The sequence below is a fragment of the Octopus bimaculoides genome, chromosome 6 (assembly GCF_046866305.1).
Source record: "Octopus bimaculoides isolate indiv1 chromosome 6, ASM4686630v1, whole genome shotgun sequence".
In the NCBI taxonomy this organism is placed as follows: Eukaryota; Metazoa; Mollusca; class Cephalopoda; order Octopoda; family Octopodidae; genus Octopus; species Octopus bimaculoides.
Window position 1 is genome coordinate 113,977,178 of NC_142933.1, and position 16,394 is coordinate 113,993,571.

Below are 16,394 nucleotides of genomic sequence, written 5' to 3' on the forward strand. Positions count from 1 at the left end.
TTAAAATATATTAAAAGAAATGTACTGTAGATGAGTAAACAAAGAATTGCACATACTGTATGGAAAACAAAACTTGGGAGGCAAGTGCATGGTGTTGTTTTACATTTGCGTGCAAAATTGTGAATTTGTTTCAAGCCCTATGATGTCGCCCAAATGTTCTGCAGCTTCTAAGGCTTCTGGCATTGAACCGAAGCACCAGAGGAAGATGCTTACTAGAGAAGGTGAGATTCCTCGACATGCATAAGGAAGAGAGAAGGTATGCTGATGTTGGCCACCATTATGGCATCAATGAATCTACTGTTCACTACATCAAGAAGGACGAAAAATATAAGGGCGACAGCAAAAGTGACTTTTAACAAGACAGCAAAAAGGGTGGTAACTTCCTGCAATAAGGCCATTGTAGGGATAGAGTCTGCATTAGCCCTTTGGATCAGTAACTGCAGGAAAAAGAACATTGCACTGGATACCAACACCATCTGAGGCCAGGCAAAGTTTATGGATGGCGGAAGATTGGGACCCCCAGATGATTTGTGAGTTGCAGTACAGAAATACAATTGATGGAGCCATGGAAATTTATAAAAACTTCCTTACACAGAAGGAAAGGGAGTACCAGTAACTGCCCATCACTATGTTCCTCATCTATAAAAAAGAGAAGACATGGCTACTCCTAAGAGTGTGGGGAGAGTTTATAAAAGCTTAAATCTATAAAAAATGATAAAATAAATACATACAAATTATAAAAATAATTAAAAAAAATATACAGTACAGTACTGTTTCTACTTCACAGATTTTCACCCATCGCGGGTTTTTTGGAATGTAACACCCGAAATAGTCAATGGATTAGTGTGTATATATTATTATTATTATTATTATTATTATTATTAATATTAATAATAATAATGATAATAACAACAGGAACAATATCAATACCAAAAGGTAATCTTGTTCTCCAACTTAATGTGGAGGTTGTATTAGAACACAGAATATGGCATTATATACTTTGAGAAGATCTCTTGTAAGGACTTGTGGCACATAAAAGCACTCATGTATTGTTAACAGAGGAGAATCATCTGCTACGGCTGCCAAAACAATCAGATCACCTGATTTCACCCTGTTATGAGTTCCTCAGTCACAGATGTCCAGCAGTACCATAACAGCCAAATTTCCTGTCAACAGTGTTTATTTTGTATTCTAACATGACTTTTGCATTAAGTTGGAGATCGAGATTACATTATGGTATTAATACTGCTTCTGTCACTATTAATTATTTGTTAATAAGCCCACTGGCTATTTGCAGCACCAGTGCCTGAATAGATGCAGAGATTCTATATATTGTTGACCAAAGACTCATCTATTATGGCATTGCTGAACATTTGTCATCTTCTCAGTCAAATTCATTTCTCATTTTCATTTCTCAAGTTGATTTGACATTTCACATTGACTAAAATTAGCTAAAAATGCCAGTCAGTACAGTTCTAGCAACCCATCTCTGTGAACCCACCAATAGCCATAAAAAAATCTCATCTTGCTGGATTAAAGCAGAGAGGGAAGCCAGCTACCTTAATTACTGTTTATTTCATTCTCATACATTATCATGAATTTATATACACACATATTCTACATGTAAAACATATATGCATAGTTTTTAATCAACTGACAGTAAACCTACTTTTTATTTAATACTGTAAGTCAATCTGGAATAATAGTTTGATAGTGCTGTTTGGTCTGTTTGTTCTGTACATAAATTACAGGAATACATTATTATGATGTCTATGGTTTCAGTATTTAGCTCAACTGACTTCCTTGTGGTTGATATGATCTATCTCCTCTTTGACTTATTGCAAATTTATTTCATTGCTTAGTTAGGAATCATGAAAACACACTGAATCCTTTAAACAATATAATTATTATTATTAATGTGGTGAGCTGGCAGAAATGTTAGCACGCCAGGCAAAATGCTTAGCAGTATTTCGTCTGTCTTTATGTTCTGAGTTAAAAATTCCGCCGAGGTCGATTTCTGCCTTTCATCCTTTCAGGGTTGATAAATTAAGTACCATTTGCATACTGGGGTCAATCTAATTGACTAGCCCCCTTCCCCAAAATTTCGGGCCTTGTGCCTTGGATAGAAAAGAATAGAATTACTACTAATAAAATTTAGTATTCTTTTATTTGTTTCAGTTATTTGACTGCGGCCATGCTGGAGCACTGCCTTTAGTTGAGCAAATCGACCCCAGGACTTATTCTTTGTAAGCCTAGTACACTTATTCTTTCAGTCTCTTGCCGAACTGCTAAGTTACAGAGATGTCAACACACCAGCATCGGTTGTCAAGCGATGTTGGGGGGACAAACACAAACACACAAACACACACACACACACACACACACACACACACACACACACGCACACACACACACACACACACACACACACACACACACATACAATGGGCTTCTTTCAGTTTCCGTCCACCAAATCCACTCACAAGGCTTTGGTCAGCCCGAGGCTATAGTAGAAGACACTTGGCTAAGGTGCCACGCAGTGGGACTGAACCTGGAATCATGTGGTTGGTAAGCAAGCTACTTTATTTCATTTCAATTTGCCATAAAGGCAGTACATAGAGAGTAGCTATGGGCTGGACAAAAACATTAATGAGATGAAATGGATGATAAATATGATGGTATAATGAGAGAAGGCAAAAGCCGCCCGCCGAACTTTGCTTCTCTATAACACTGTTCTTTATAAAATTAAATTTTCAAATTGAGGCTATGAACCTTGTACATAAAAAGTCATAAATTAAGGCATTTGCCTCTTACGATTTTCATTACACAATATGAGGCACTCGTCCTCTTAAGTTTTTTCACCCGATATAGCCTTCGCTTCTCTCAAGCAAAACGATGGGTCTGGGTCGGGCCACTTTTCAATACTGAATTCGCCGAGGGGGAAGGAATTCACCAACGCACTTATGTGCCTACTCGACACGACCTCCGCAGACACCTGCGGAGGCCAGTCCGGATCCTTAGTACAGGTGAGGACTCCCTCTCTCTGACGCTTCCTTTTATTTACAAATTTCTGCAGGGCCCCTCCCTTTTGGAATAGGATTAGCTGATCCTTTTCCTCACAGGGTGAGCCCACAGCTTCTACTGTCGGCGGCACAATTCCCGCCGACCTGCTTTCCTCCGTTGGTGGCACAATTCCCGCCGACCTGCTTTCCTCCGTTGGTGGCACAATTCCCACCAACGGAGTGTCGGGACACGCCGGCGGTGCACTATCGAGCACCGGCCGTGCCTTGTTCTTTTTTTTCTTTTTCTTTGGGGCCACTGGAGTAGGGCATACTTCCGCCTTAGCCAGAAGGTCCTCCTCCTCGCCCACAACTTTCGGTGAGCAACCATTGTTGCCCACCTTCTTTCTTTTCTTCCCTTTCTTCGAGGAGGTGGAAACCTCTTTGATTTTCTCCGTCTCTCCCTTCACTGGGAGAGCGGGGGGAACAACATTTATTAACTGTTTCAGGACCTTACTCTGATCCTGGGGGCAGTCCTTCTTAATATGACCAGGCTCCAGACACAGGTGACATTTCGGGGGACGTCCCTCGACAATGACTGGATATCTCTGCCTGTCCATCCTTAGAAAATCTGGGAGAACCAGATCTCTGGCTGTTTGGGTCCACAGAGTCAAAACCGCTTTTGACCCAACCCAATCAGCTGTAGGTAAAATTTTCACATTTAAGAGCTTGGCTCCACTGCCACCCAGACCCCGTCGGATAGTATCCTCTATCCAATCAGGTTCTATACCGGGTGACAGCCCACAGATCCAAGCTCTAGTTAATTTTTTCCCACAGTATGTGGAAAGAAACAGAATTTTTTGCCCTTCTAAGGGCTGGCTCGCAAACTTGCGAGCCACCTCAGGGGTGTCAAATAGCAACCAAACCGTCGCGTACTTTACACCCCTTGCCATAAACTTAATAGTTGGCAGATATTCTGCTAACTCTTTTTCAATTTCAATTTTGGGAAAGACCGTAATGGTATCGAGTAACCTAGAATAGGTCCGCAACACCACCGTTCTTTCCCTGAAATCATTTAACCACTTCTTGGGTGGGATAATCTCCCACTCCACAGCAGCGGCTTTAGTTTTCTTTATATTCTCTGCCATGCGAAAAATGTCCACATAAGATTAAACAACTAAAAATTTAAAAACACAGGCAAAAAGAGAAAACAGTTAAAAAAAAAGCGGAAGAATTAAAATTAACAGTTCGTACTAAAAACAGTTCATAAAAGAAGGAGAAAGGAAATACAAAAGTTCAGGAAGAATAAATAAAATATAAAGTTCCAGGTAGAATAACAAATTTTCAGGCCACAACGGTACTCCGGCCCGATTTGATCCCGGCTCTGCTGCAGTCGTCACTTTGCTTGTAAGAATTAAATCCTTTGCATAGTTCCACGTGGTGTAGTTCAAAGCAAGAGGAAGACTTTTCTTCAAATTTATTAGCTTTCAAAACTAGGTTTGAAAACAATAAATGCCATTTCTTTTTTAAACAAAGTTCACAATATTCATCTGTAGCCCTCAAATTACAACCTGAAGACAACAAACCTTCACAAACTAAGTTCACAATTTTCGGAGTAGTGATACCTCCAAAACACTCTTCTCACCGCTAAGTGAGACATTAAGCACAACCACAGGAAGACAAATGCGTGGAATTCAGTGGAGATTTCTTGTTCGACACAAATACAAACAAACACGAGCAACAAACCCCCACTAAATCCAAAAAAACACAAAAGTACTACCTGCAGTTGTACGTCAAAAATTCACGACGCTGGCATTCAGCGACGCTTCAACAGGAGCAAAAAACAAACGCGTCTGCTTGCTACTTGCCACACAGACACTCCTGCACCTATACGTTAATTATGTTACTTCACCACCCCCATCACTGTTCCCCCTTTAAGCCTAACACTCCCTTATATATGTCCAATGTCCTTTTGGGGTGGTGCAACCCATGTTGAAAACCTCTGCTTAACATGATCACTCAACTTGCTACAAATAACTGCCGAACCTTTCTCAAATCAATCACTACCACTTGCAAGAAAAACAAGGCAGAACATATTGAATATTGTGTATTCTGAAATTCTGAAATATGCTACATCTGAAAAGATGGAATAGTTACAATTGGAACGTCTTTGTTTATAGGACTGCCAAATCAGGACTAAGCTGGAAATGTACAAATACTGTCCCCCACAACAATTATTTTTAATAATAGAAACCTTTATCTAATTCCTATTTGGTTCATTTGTTTGTCATGGTAGATTTCTCTACATCTTTGAAAAGCAAACAAAAAGATTTTTTGTCTTATCAACAGAGTACAATGTTTGGGTTGCTACATGATCTTATAACCTCTAAACCAAGGGGCTGTCACCTGACCCACATGATATTACAAAGCAATGCAATTTGAGATTATAATCTTTACAGAAATATTTCAGACTGTTGTTGACTTTACTCTATGTACATTAAAACATGGCCGAAACTTGTCTCTGAGTTTCTTTTATCTTTGACATCAAATGAATGAATAATAGATGTAATATACGCATATGAAATATCTTTCTTCTTTTACTGAAACATACACATTTACTGCCGCATACATGCATTGTCATACATATGTGTGTGTGAGTGCTTTCATATAAACATATGTAAACATATACTTCAGAAAACACACACACACACACTCACATACACACACACATGCATGCGCACATAGATATGTATATGCCTTTTACTAAACCCTCAACTGACCAATGCTTGTAAGCAAATTTGGTAACCAGAAACTGTGTGGAAACCCATTTTATGGCTGTATGGTTGAGAAGTTCATTTTCCAATACATACATACATCATCAGCATCATCATCATCATTATCATCATTGTTTAATGTCCACTTTCTATGGTGGCATGGGTGGGGCAGTTAGCCAGGCAGAATAGATAGATAGATAGATAGACAGATAGATATTCATATATATATATTCCTGTCTTGTTTTTTGTCCGCCACTACATTCCTCCATGGCTAGATTTAATTTGCGTATACAAATTTAATCTGCGATCCATGGGATGAGCCGTTTTAGCGATGCGTCCTGCCCAAGCTCGTCGAAACGCCGGTGTTAAAACGTGGGTGGCTGATGAAAGAGAATGTTCTCTATGTGGCTCGTGTGTTCTCGTCTACGTTTGTTTGCAATGTCCTGTACCCAGATATGCACTTATACATACAGGTGGATGTCGGTATGCACATACCTGTACGTATATATGCATATACTCATTTACTATTTGTTTTTACATGATTGAACGCAGCGTCTTCCAAATGTAAGTAGTTTTCGTAACTCATATCCTCCGACGCTACTCTATCTCTTTCTCTTTCCTTCCCCCCCCCTCGTTCTTCCTCTGTACTACTACGTATCTCGCTTTACCCCTCTCGTTCTTCCTCTGTTACTACTACGTATCTCTTTTTCCCCCTCGTATTTCCTCTCTTTCTCTTTTCCTCTCGTTGCTCACCTATTCTTCTACTTCCTCCCTCTACCACTCTCTCTCTTCCCTTTACACCGGCATGGTCACATGCTTCCGGTCAATAATCCTTTCCTTCCTTGGCTTTCGCCAAGCAACGCACGCACCACTTTGTCCCTCTCGGGTCCGTGCCTCATCACGTTCACACACACATAATTTTTCTCGTCTGGCAGTAAAGCCTTTTCTGTTTGTTTTCCTGTCTTGTTTTTTGTCCGCCACTACATTCCTCCATGGCTAGATTTAATTTGCGTATACAAATTTAATCTGCGATCCATGGGACGAGCCGTTTTAGCGATGCGTCCTGCCCAAGCTCGTCGAAACGCCGGTGTTAAAACGTGGGTGGCTGATGAAAGAGAATGTTCTCTATGTGGCTCGTGTGTTCTCGTCTACGTTTGTTTGCAATGTCCTGTACCCAGATATGCACTTATACATACAGGTGGATGTCGGTATGCACATACCTGTACGTATATATGCATATACTCATTTACTATTTGTTTTTATATATATATATATATATATATATATATATATATGTATGTATATCAGGCTGAGTAAAAAGTAAGCAATGTTTTGAAACATGAAATTCATCACAATATATTTCAACAATGTGGAAATTTTATTTGTCAAAGTCAGTATCATTACAATCAACACATTTTTGCCAACAAGTAACAAGTTTGTTTATTCTGGTAACATACAAATCGGGAGTTTTGGAGCTGATGAACTCTCTGAATGCACGTTCAGCATTGGTTTGATTTTTTAACTCCTTCTCTCACAGGAAGCCATCAAGATGGCAGTCGGTAAGAGAAAGCCATCAAAGTGGCAGTCAGTAGGAGAATGGTCAAGGGAAGAAGCTGGGTGGGGAAGAACTTCATAGCCAATTTCCCTCAACTTCTGGTGCATCATTAGTGAAACATGTGATTGGATATTGTCATGAAAAATGATTGGCCATTTTCTGTTGACCAGTCTGGGATGGAGGAGTAGTAGTTTTTCATTCATTTTGGCATTTTCAGGCAATATGTTTCAGCAGTAATGGTTTTCTGGGTTTTAAGAAGTTATAGGGGATGAGTCTAGCAGTACACCACCAAACAGTCACCATAACCTTCTTTTCCAAGAGCTCAGGTTTAGGGAAGGTTTTTGGTGCTTCATTTTGGTCAAACCACTGTGGAGGACATTTTTTTATTAGTGTACAGAATCCACTTTTCATCGCAAGTTACAATACGGTTGAGAAATGGATTGGTCTGGTTATGGAGAAGTGATGAGCAAATTTCATATCCGCGCATTTTCTGATTTTCATTCCAATCGCGTTACCCATTTGTCGAGCTTTTTTTTATTTTCTGATCACATGCAAATGGTTGCAGGCAGTTTTCTGGCTAACTTGAAGTTCTTTTGCCAGTTCTCAAGTGGTTTTATGTGGATCTTTCTCAATGACAGTCTTTAATTGACCATCATCGGTGACAGATAGGTATCCACTATTCTCATGATCCTCAAGGTCTCCACTACGAAATTGTTTAAACCATTTTCGAGCTGACCACTCACTGTTCACTTCCTCAACAAACATTTAGTTGATATCATGAGCAGTTTCAGCTGCTTTATGTCCTTTTTTTAAAGTTGAATAGCAAAATTGCTTGAATATCATGCTTTAACAGTTCCATTTCAGATGATTGTAACAATGGTGGAAAAAATATCAACGTTCATTTATTGAAGCATTTGGGAAAGTCTATGTCTGTATTATTAGACAATTGCAAAAAAAATGTCTAAAAAAGATTCAAAACTCTGCAAAAATCTGGTACAAATTCTTCATGGTTCAAAACGTTGCTTACTATTTACTCAATATACACTGGGAAGAACCGCTGTGCCTCACTATCAAGTGTCGAAGCCACCATTCTTCGCTATCGTCTCCACTGGGCAGGTCATGTCCAACATATGGAGTCCTCTTGTCTCCCAAGGATCATGGTCTACAGAGAACTTGCAATCGGAACAAAACCCAGAGGAGGTCCGAAATTCCATTTTAAAGACCAGCTCAAATGAACCTTGGCTCAAGCTAACATCCAGCCACCCTCATCTCATGGGAACAGATTGCTATGGATAGGACAGCCTGGAGGACTGCTATCCGCAATGGAGCCAGCTCCTTCGAGCAGAATAGACAACAGAATGAGGAGGCAAAACACAGGAGAAGAAAGGAGTCCCGCCCACCATATTCACCAGACATTGCCCCATCTGATAATCATTTATTTGGCAGTCTTTAAAATCATTTAAATGGAAAAAATATAAATTTTGTAGACAAGGTCAGAACAGTACTGGAGGAGTATTTTTTGTCATGGACAAGTGAATTTTGGAAGAGGGGAAAGAGCATTGTAGAAAATGAAGGAGAGTATATTTTAGATAAAAAAAAAAGAACTTTGTTTATCTTAATTTTGAAAAAATAAAAGAAATATAAAAAACCTGCATTATTTACAGGATGACCCAATATATACACACACACATATATATATATACATATATCAATCAAATAAAGATGTATTATTACATCTAATAGTTCAGTTGATACAATGATACAATGATATATATATATATATATATATATATATATATATATATATATATATATATAAAAAATCAAAATAAGCAACACAGATTTCAAAGATGATTGCAGTATGCACGTTTCATGCTACTCCATTTATTTAAGTAATTACTTAAATAAATGGAGTAGCATGAAACGTGTGTACTGCAATCATCTTTGAAATCCGTGTTGCTTATTTTGATTTTTTGATCACCTATCCTTTTGGAATGGTTTTTGTATAATACCATACCATACGATATTCTGGTGCCTACGCATAAGTACCATATTCAATCTTGAATCTAAATCTAAACCCTCTCTCTCTCTCTCTCTCTCTCTATATATATATATATATATATATTTATATTCATATACCCTACTGTATCTATATATATATATATATATATAATTATATCACTGTATCAACCAGACTATTAGATGTTGTTATACACCACTAGTCATAATGCACTTCATTGTTCCTTGCATTGTCATAGTTTTCAAATGATGCCACTTCACCAACTAAGCAGGCAAGCAGACATACCCCTTGAATAGTACATCAGTCTGTCACAGGGTTATTCATTTACAGCTAAGTGGACTGGAGCAACATGAACTGATGTGTTTTGTTTAGGAGCACAATGTACTGCTGGCCTGGGAGTCAAACCCATGATTTTGTGATTGTAAGTGCAACACCCTAACCACTAGGCCATGTGTCATCACACACACACACACACACACACACACACCCTCATGGACAAGTGTGCATAGATATGCACATATCTGAGAAGCCAAAAAATAAAACTTTGCATTACTTAGACTTGTTGAGGTCAATTTTTTTTTTTGCCTTTCATCCTTCTAGAGTCAATAGGATAAAGTACCAGTAAATTGCTGAGAGTTGATATAATTAATTATCCCTGCCCCCACCCCCACCCCATCCAAAGTTGTGACTTTGTGCCATTGTAAGAAGCTAATAATTAAGAATTTTGTAATAAATTAGTACTGTGCTTATCATCATCATCATCATTGTCATCACCACATCATCACTGCTACCACCACTGCCATCATCATCATCATTATCATCATCATTTTCATCATCATTGTCACCACCACAGTCATTGTCACCACCACCATCACCACCATCATCATCATCATTGCCACCACCACCACCACCACCACCACCACCATCATCAACAGCAGCAGCAGTAGCATATCCAATTATGTATTGGGCGTGTCCTTGGAATTACCTTTCAATGAATTGATACATTTCTAGATTAATACCTGTTCGTTTGTTGTCTTAACAACAACAGCAACAACAACAATATTGAACAAATTTAAGCTAAGTAATCCATCAATTTTAGTCTGTTTCTACTTTCATTAACAAACACTAGGATTTTACAACGCTTCTCTATTTACATCACAAAATACACTTGAGATTTCCCTCACATAACAATTTCCTGATTGTCTTTGGAATGTTAATCATTCATTTATTTATTCATTCTTTTACTGTAGTCATTGGACTACAGTCATGCTGGACACCCTGTTTCAAAAGAGTTTAGTCAGTCACATACATGTCTGGTACTTATTTTATCGATTTCATTTCAGTGAATCACTAAGTTACACTTCTGATATAAATGAATGCAGCTTGGTCTATGAACACATATATAAATATAAATAAACACAGGAAAGTGTTATATACTTTTTACTTTTTACACATGATACCTTCATGGTTATTTTACCTCATTGTGAACCCTATGTTATTGTTCTTAGCCGTTTCTAGCATCCTACATGTTGATGTATCTTGATTCTAATAAACCTCATTGCTAATTTATATGTACACCTGAGTATATACATGTCCATATCTATAAATACATGTATATATACAGTAATACCTCACTTTACAAGCCCTGGGTTTATGAATTTTATTTTACAATAAATATAAAAAATTTAGACAGCCATTTTGCGTGTATTTGGCAGCGTCATATGTGGCAACACTGGTTTTGACTCATCTACAGTTGCATATAGTAACAGAATAAAACCTTTTTCTAAGCAAACAACTTTAGACTAATTTTTAAAAAAGAAATCTACAAGTCAGTCTGTGAGTGCTTGTGAATTGGTGATCACATCAACAAGTGATGGTGTGCACGAGTCTAGTGCGAGTGAAAGCAATTCAGAAAATAATTACAATAGTAGTATTGCTTATTGTAAATGATCTTGGTATTCTTTTCCCTTTACATAAAATATTCTTTACATTCTACTGTTGTTTTATTGCCATTTATTTACATGTATTATAAATTTTATTGACTCTTTAACTCTTTACTCTTTTAATTGTTTCAGTCATTTGATGGCGGCCATACTGGAGCACCGCCTTTAGTCGAGCAAATCGACCCCAGGACTTATTTTTTGTAAGCCTAGTGTTTATTCTATTGGTCTCTTTTGCCGAACCACTAAGTTAAGGGGACGTAAACACACCAGCATCAGTTGTCAAGCGATGTTGGGGGACAAACACAGACACACAAACATGCATATATATACATATACATATATACGACGGGCTTCTTTCAGTTTCTGTCTACCAAATCCACTCACAAGGCTTTAGTCGGCCCGAGGCTCTAGTAGAAGACACTTGTCCAAGGTGCCACGCAGTGGGACTGAACCCGGAACCATGTGGTTCGTAAGCAAGCTACTTATCACACAGTCACTCTTGTGCCTGTTGGTGAAATATTTTTCTGCTAAGATTTATAATATTGCTGCTATGGGAAATCATTGCTCTGCTTTACGAGTTTTCATTTTACGAGCAGTCTCCAGGAACAAGTTAACTCATATATTGAGGTATTACTGTATTTGTACATCCACATGCAAATATATGCATGATGATTACCTCATCTTGTCAGATGATAGGGATCTATTTTAAAACAGGGGCACCAGTTTTCATTTATGTTTTATGTAGTGTTTTTGGTACGGAAAGACTTTCAAACTTTGTATACTTATCTATTTTGTGTTATAGAACAGAAAAATATTTTTGTATTCGAATTTATTTCATGTAAAAAATTGTGTTATTTCGATAATTTCTACTAATCACTGACGTCTATTCAGTTGAAAACAGTTAGCGCTGTAACGGTGTATATCGTATTAATCCCCTAACCCTAACACTAACCCTAACTAGACTGTTAACCCTAACCCTAAAACTAACCCTAACTCTAGAATCCGAACTCTAAAATTGTTACACACATAGATACGCACAGCGTAATTTATTATATAAACAATATATGCGTATAAATTACGATTAAACCAGATGAAATATGTCACAGGGAATAACATTTTTATGACCGCCCAGCAGTAACTCTATTCAGCTGAATAGACGTCAGTGATTGGTTGAAATTACAGAAATACGACAACTTTAACATGGAATAACTTGCGATGTACGTTTTTTTGTTAAGAAGACTAAGAGTAAAAGATGTTTTATATGACACATTCTACCAGTGTCCCAAGTTTCAAAGTGTTTCGTTAGTGTTTCGTTAAGAAAATACTGGCGCCCCCGTTTTAAAATAGATCTGCTGATAGTTGTCTGACATTCAACCTGTTCATTCTGATTTATCTTTATATTTGCATGTAATGTCATATTTGATATGACTTTACACATTGTCATTTATCCACTGCAATAGGACTCAATAAAATACAAAACGGATCAAGAAATGAAATGTTAGTGGGACATCTGTATGTCATTGGATTTAAGTAGCAAAAGTTTGTACAACACTTTTGCCATGCTCTTGATCACTATAGTAGGTTCCAATGACAAGCACTGCAAAATGACTGCCACTATTTTGACCACACATTTTATGATAGAGTATCTTTCTACTGAAACAAGTGCCTTCCCCATGGCATATATATATATATATATATATATATATATATATAAATATATGTTGTTGTACTTGGGGATGGTCATATTGCCAGTTTAGCCAATAAAAACACACGCACTGTATATTTGGTGTTAATTTGCTTCAGCTTTATATTACATTAATCTTAATCTTATTTTGGCCAGAGTTCTTTCGTCACACTTCTGTGACTTCATCAGTGGTCCTTTGTTTCCTTCTTTCTTATGTGTGTCTCACCTTGCTAACTATCAGCCATTTTGTATTTTGTATTCCTATTGTATGTGAACAAATAAATAAATAAAAACAAATACAAACGAACATGTATTAACAGAGAATATAGGTGATACAGACACTCCCCATACACACATGCACTTACAAAAGACACAGACACATTGAAGGACACGCATGCGTAGACACATACAATAGGAATACAAAATACAAAATGGCTGATAGTTAGCAAGGTGAGACACACATAAGAAAGAAGGAAACAAAGGACCACTGATGAGGTCACAGAAGTGTGACGAAAGAACTCTGGCCAAAATAAGATTAAGATTAATGTAATATAAAGCTGAAGCAAATTAACACCAAATATACAGTGCGTGTGTTTTTATTGGCTAAACTGGCAATATGACCATCCCCAAGTACAACAACATCTGTTTCAACACACGATTTCACATCAAAAATCTTGCAAAACAAATATATGTATATATATATATATATATATATATATATATATATATATATGTAGATAGATACACACATGAATACATACATACATATGTGTGTATATATATATATATATATATATATATATATATATATATATATATATATATATATATATATATATATATATATATATATATATATATATATACACATATATGTACACATAAACATACACACGCACACACATATATATACATATACATGTATGCATACATAAGGCAGATATGATCGGTTGAATATGCAGTATTGGCTTAGATTACAACCTGGCCTTTGGCCAGGTCAGTAGAAATAAAGAGAGGTTTTTTAAGTACAGACACTAACGCACACTTGTACTCACACACACACATACTCATGCATATGCATATGTATATGTGTGAATCCATGTGTGTGTGTGTGTGTTTCTGCAAGCCTAACTCACAAACATGTTCTAATTTTTCTCCCTCTGCTGTCAGAGTCGTGTATCAAAGTCTTTTGTTTAGTGTTGTCATGTCTGGGGAACCAACTACACATTAGGAAAAGCTAGAGTAGGAAGCCACTGGATCCAGAGCTGCCACTATACTTTAGGTAAACCAGGTAATCACTCATGACACTAAAACTATTTAAGCCAAATTTCTTAAAGGACAGGATTGGGTGTTAGTTTGAGAAATATGAGTGGATCAGCTAGTGTTACAACTTGTTAAATGAGTTGGTGTTGAAACATTTAAAATTTTGTCAGATTTAACCAGTGATAGGCATGAAAATAATAATATGGATTTTTCTGCTCAACTTCATTATCATTTTGTCAAGTGTAGGTTTTGGTTGATGTACAGAAGGTGATTGCTAGAAGAATTTGAGAAAAGTTGTTAAAAGGATGCACATTGTAGGAGTGCAAGAAAAGGGAGTATATTGTAGGAAAGTAGATATTCCTTTGGTACTTGGAGAAGGGGAGCATATTGAAAGGCTGGGATACGGGGAAGTACATTGTGGGATTGAGAGAAGGGTGAGTAAATTGTAGGGCTGGATTAAGGGGGAGTACATTGTAGAACTGAAAAAAAAAAGAAGTAACCTTGCAGGTCTGGCATAGGACATTGATTATCTTGGCACCAACCCTGAGAGGATCAATTTAAATAAACTACATGTATCTATATATCTATCTATTAATTTGTATATACATGCACACACATACACACACATACCTACATACATACATACATACATACATACATACATACATACATACACACATACATATAACTTCTTTAATGACAAAGAAATAGTTTGATGAAATTCTATGCAACAATAAGAAAATTCTAATATCACAGCAAATTGTTTCATAATTTAAAAACATGCAAATAATTTACATGATTATATTTAACAATAAATAAATTGTTGTATATAAACTTTTGTATAGCTGCCTGTCAACCAATTCCACTCACAAGAAATTGATGAATTGATTACCACCAAAACTGCAATAAAAAACTTGCTCAGATGCAACTTCTTTAGTGGACCTGGCTACAAACCACACAGTAAACCAATATGAAGGAGTGTAATGAAGAGTCTTATGTAGTTGAAATCCATACATTAAAAATTTAAATGCCTATACATAAAAAATTTGATGATTCTTTTTGTACGTGTATACTAGAGTTGAAAAATTGGTGTAACTATATTTTGTTGATTTGAAGAGCTAGCCTTCTGTATCTACACTCATTTGTAAAATGTCCAATTGTACTATGCAATTTATAGCATACACACAAAATAATTTATTACGTACTAAAGTAAATTACTTTCACATGATTTTGGCTGCAAAATGACCATCATCGTATGGATATCAACAGGTGAAATAAATATACTCATCTCATACGTGCCGACTTTATAGGTGTAGCTGTGTTGTAAGGGGCTTGCTTCCCAGCCACATAGTTCCAAGTTCAGTCCCACTGTGTGGAGCCTTGGGCAAGTGTCTTCTATTATAGCCTTGGGCCGACCAAAGCCTTGTGGGTGGATTTGGTAAATGGAAACTGAAAGAAGTCTGTCATATATATGTAATTGTATATAAATGTGTATGTATATATTTATATGCATGTGTCTGTGTTTGTCCCTCCACCATTGCTTGACAACCGATGCTGGTGTGTTTAGGTCCCTGTAACTTACTGGTTTGACAAAAGATACCGATAGAATAAGTACTAGGCTTACAAAAAATAAGTTCTAGAGTTGATTTCTTTGACTAAAACTCTTTGAGGCAGTGCCCCAGCATGGCCGCAATCAAATGACTGAAACAAATAGAAGAATAAAAGAATGAGTATATTGTTAGTAAATCATGAATCCAAAAGAGAACAGCAGTAGAGTGATTAGATAAAGGTAGTTATGGCTGGTCTATGGGATTAAAGCACTTAGCATTACAGCATTTCTTCAGAACCTTATGGCCAGTGACCTATAACCTCTCTTCAAAGTGGAGAGAGAAAAGACCTCATGGTTGAATGCACAAAGAAGGGTTACGCACAAGGGATTATCTCCCTTAGACTGCTATCGTTAATCAACCTGGTGAGTTTGTGGGTCCCAGGGCTTCAGTTGGAATCTCATATTTATACACACAACAGGCTTCTTTCAGTTTCCACCTACTAAATCGACTCACAAAGTTTTGTTCAGCCCAAGCCTATGGTAAAAGATTCTTTCCTATGGTGCCACATTGTGGAACTGAACACAAGGCCACACAGTTGGGAAGCAA

The 16,394-nt window shown here is 37.1% G+C and overlaps 1 protein-coding gene across 1 annotated transcript; it reads right to left on the reverse strand.

Annotated features, from left to right (window-relative positions):
• Positions 1–2,848: 2,848 nt before the first annotated feature.
• LOC149135381 (uncharacterized) lies at positions 2,849–4,370 on the reverse strand. The gene has a single exon (XM_089353510.1). It carries the CDS (start codon positions 4,145–4,147, stop codon positions 2,849–2,851), a length of 1,299 nt encoding a protein of 432 aa, XP_089209636.1. The 5' UTR covers positions 4,148–4,370.
• Between the last annotated feature and the right edge of the window lie 12,024 nt (positions 4,371–16,394).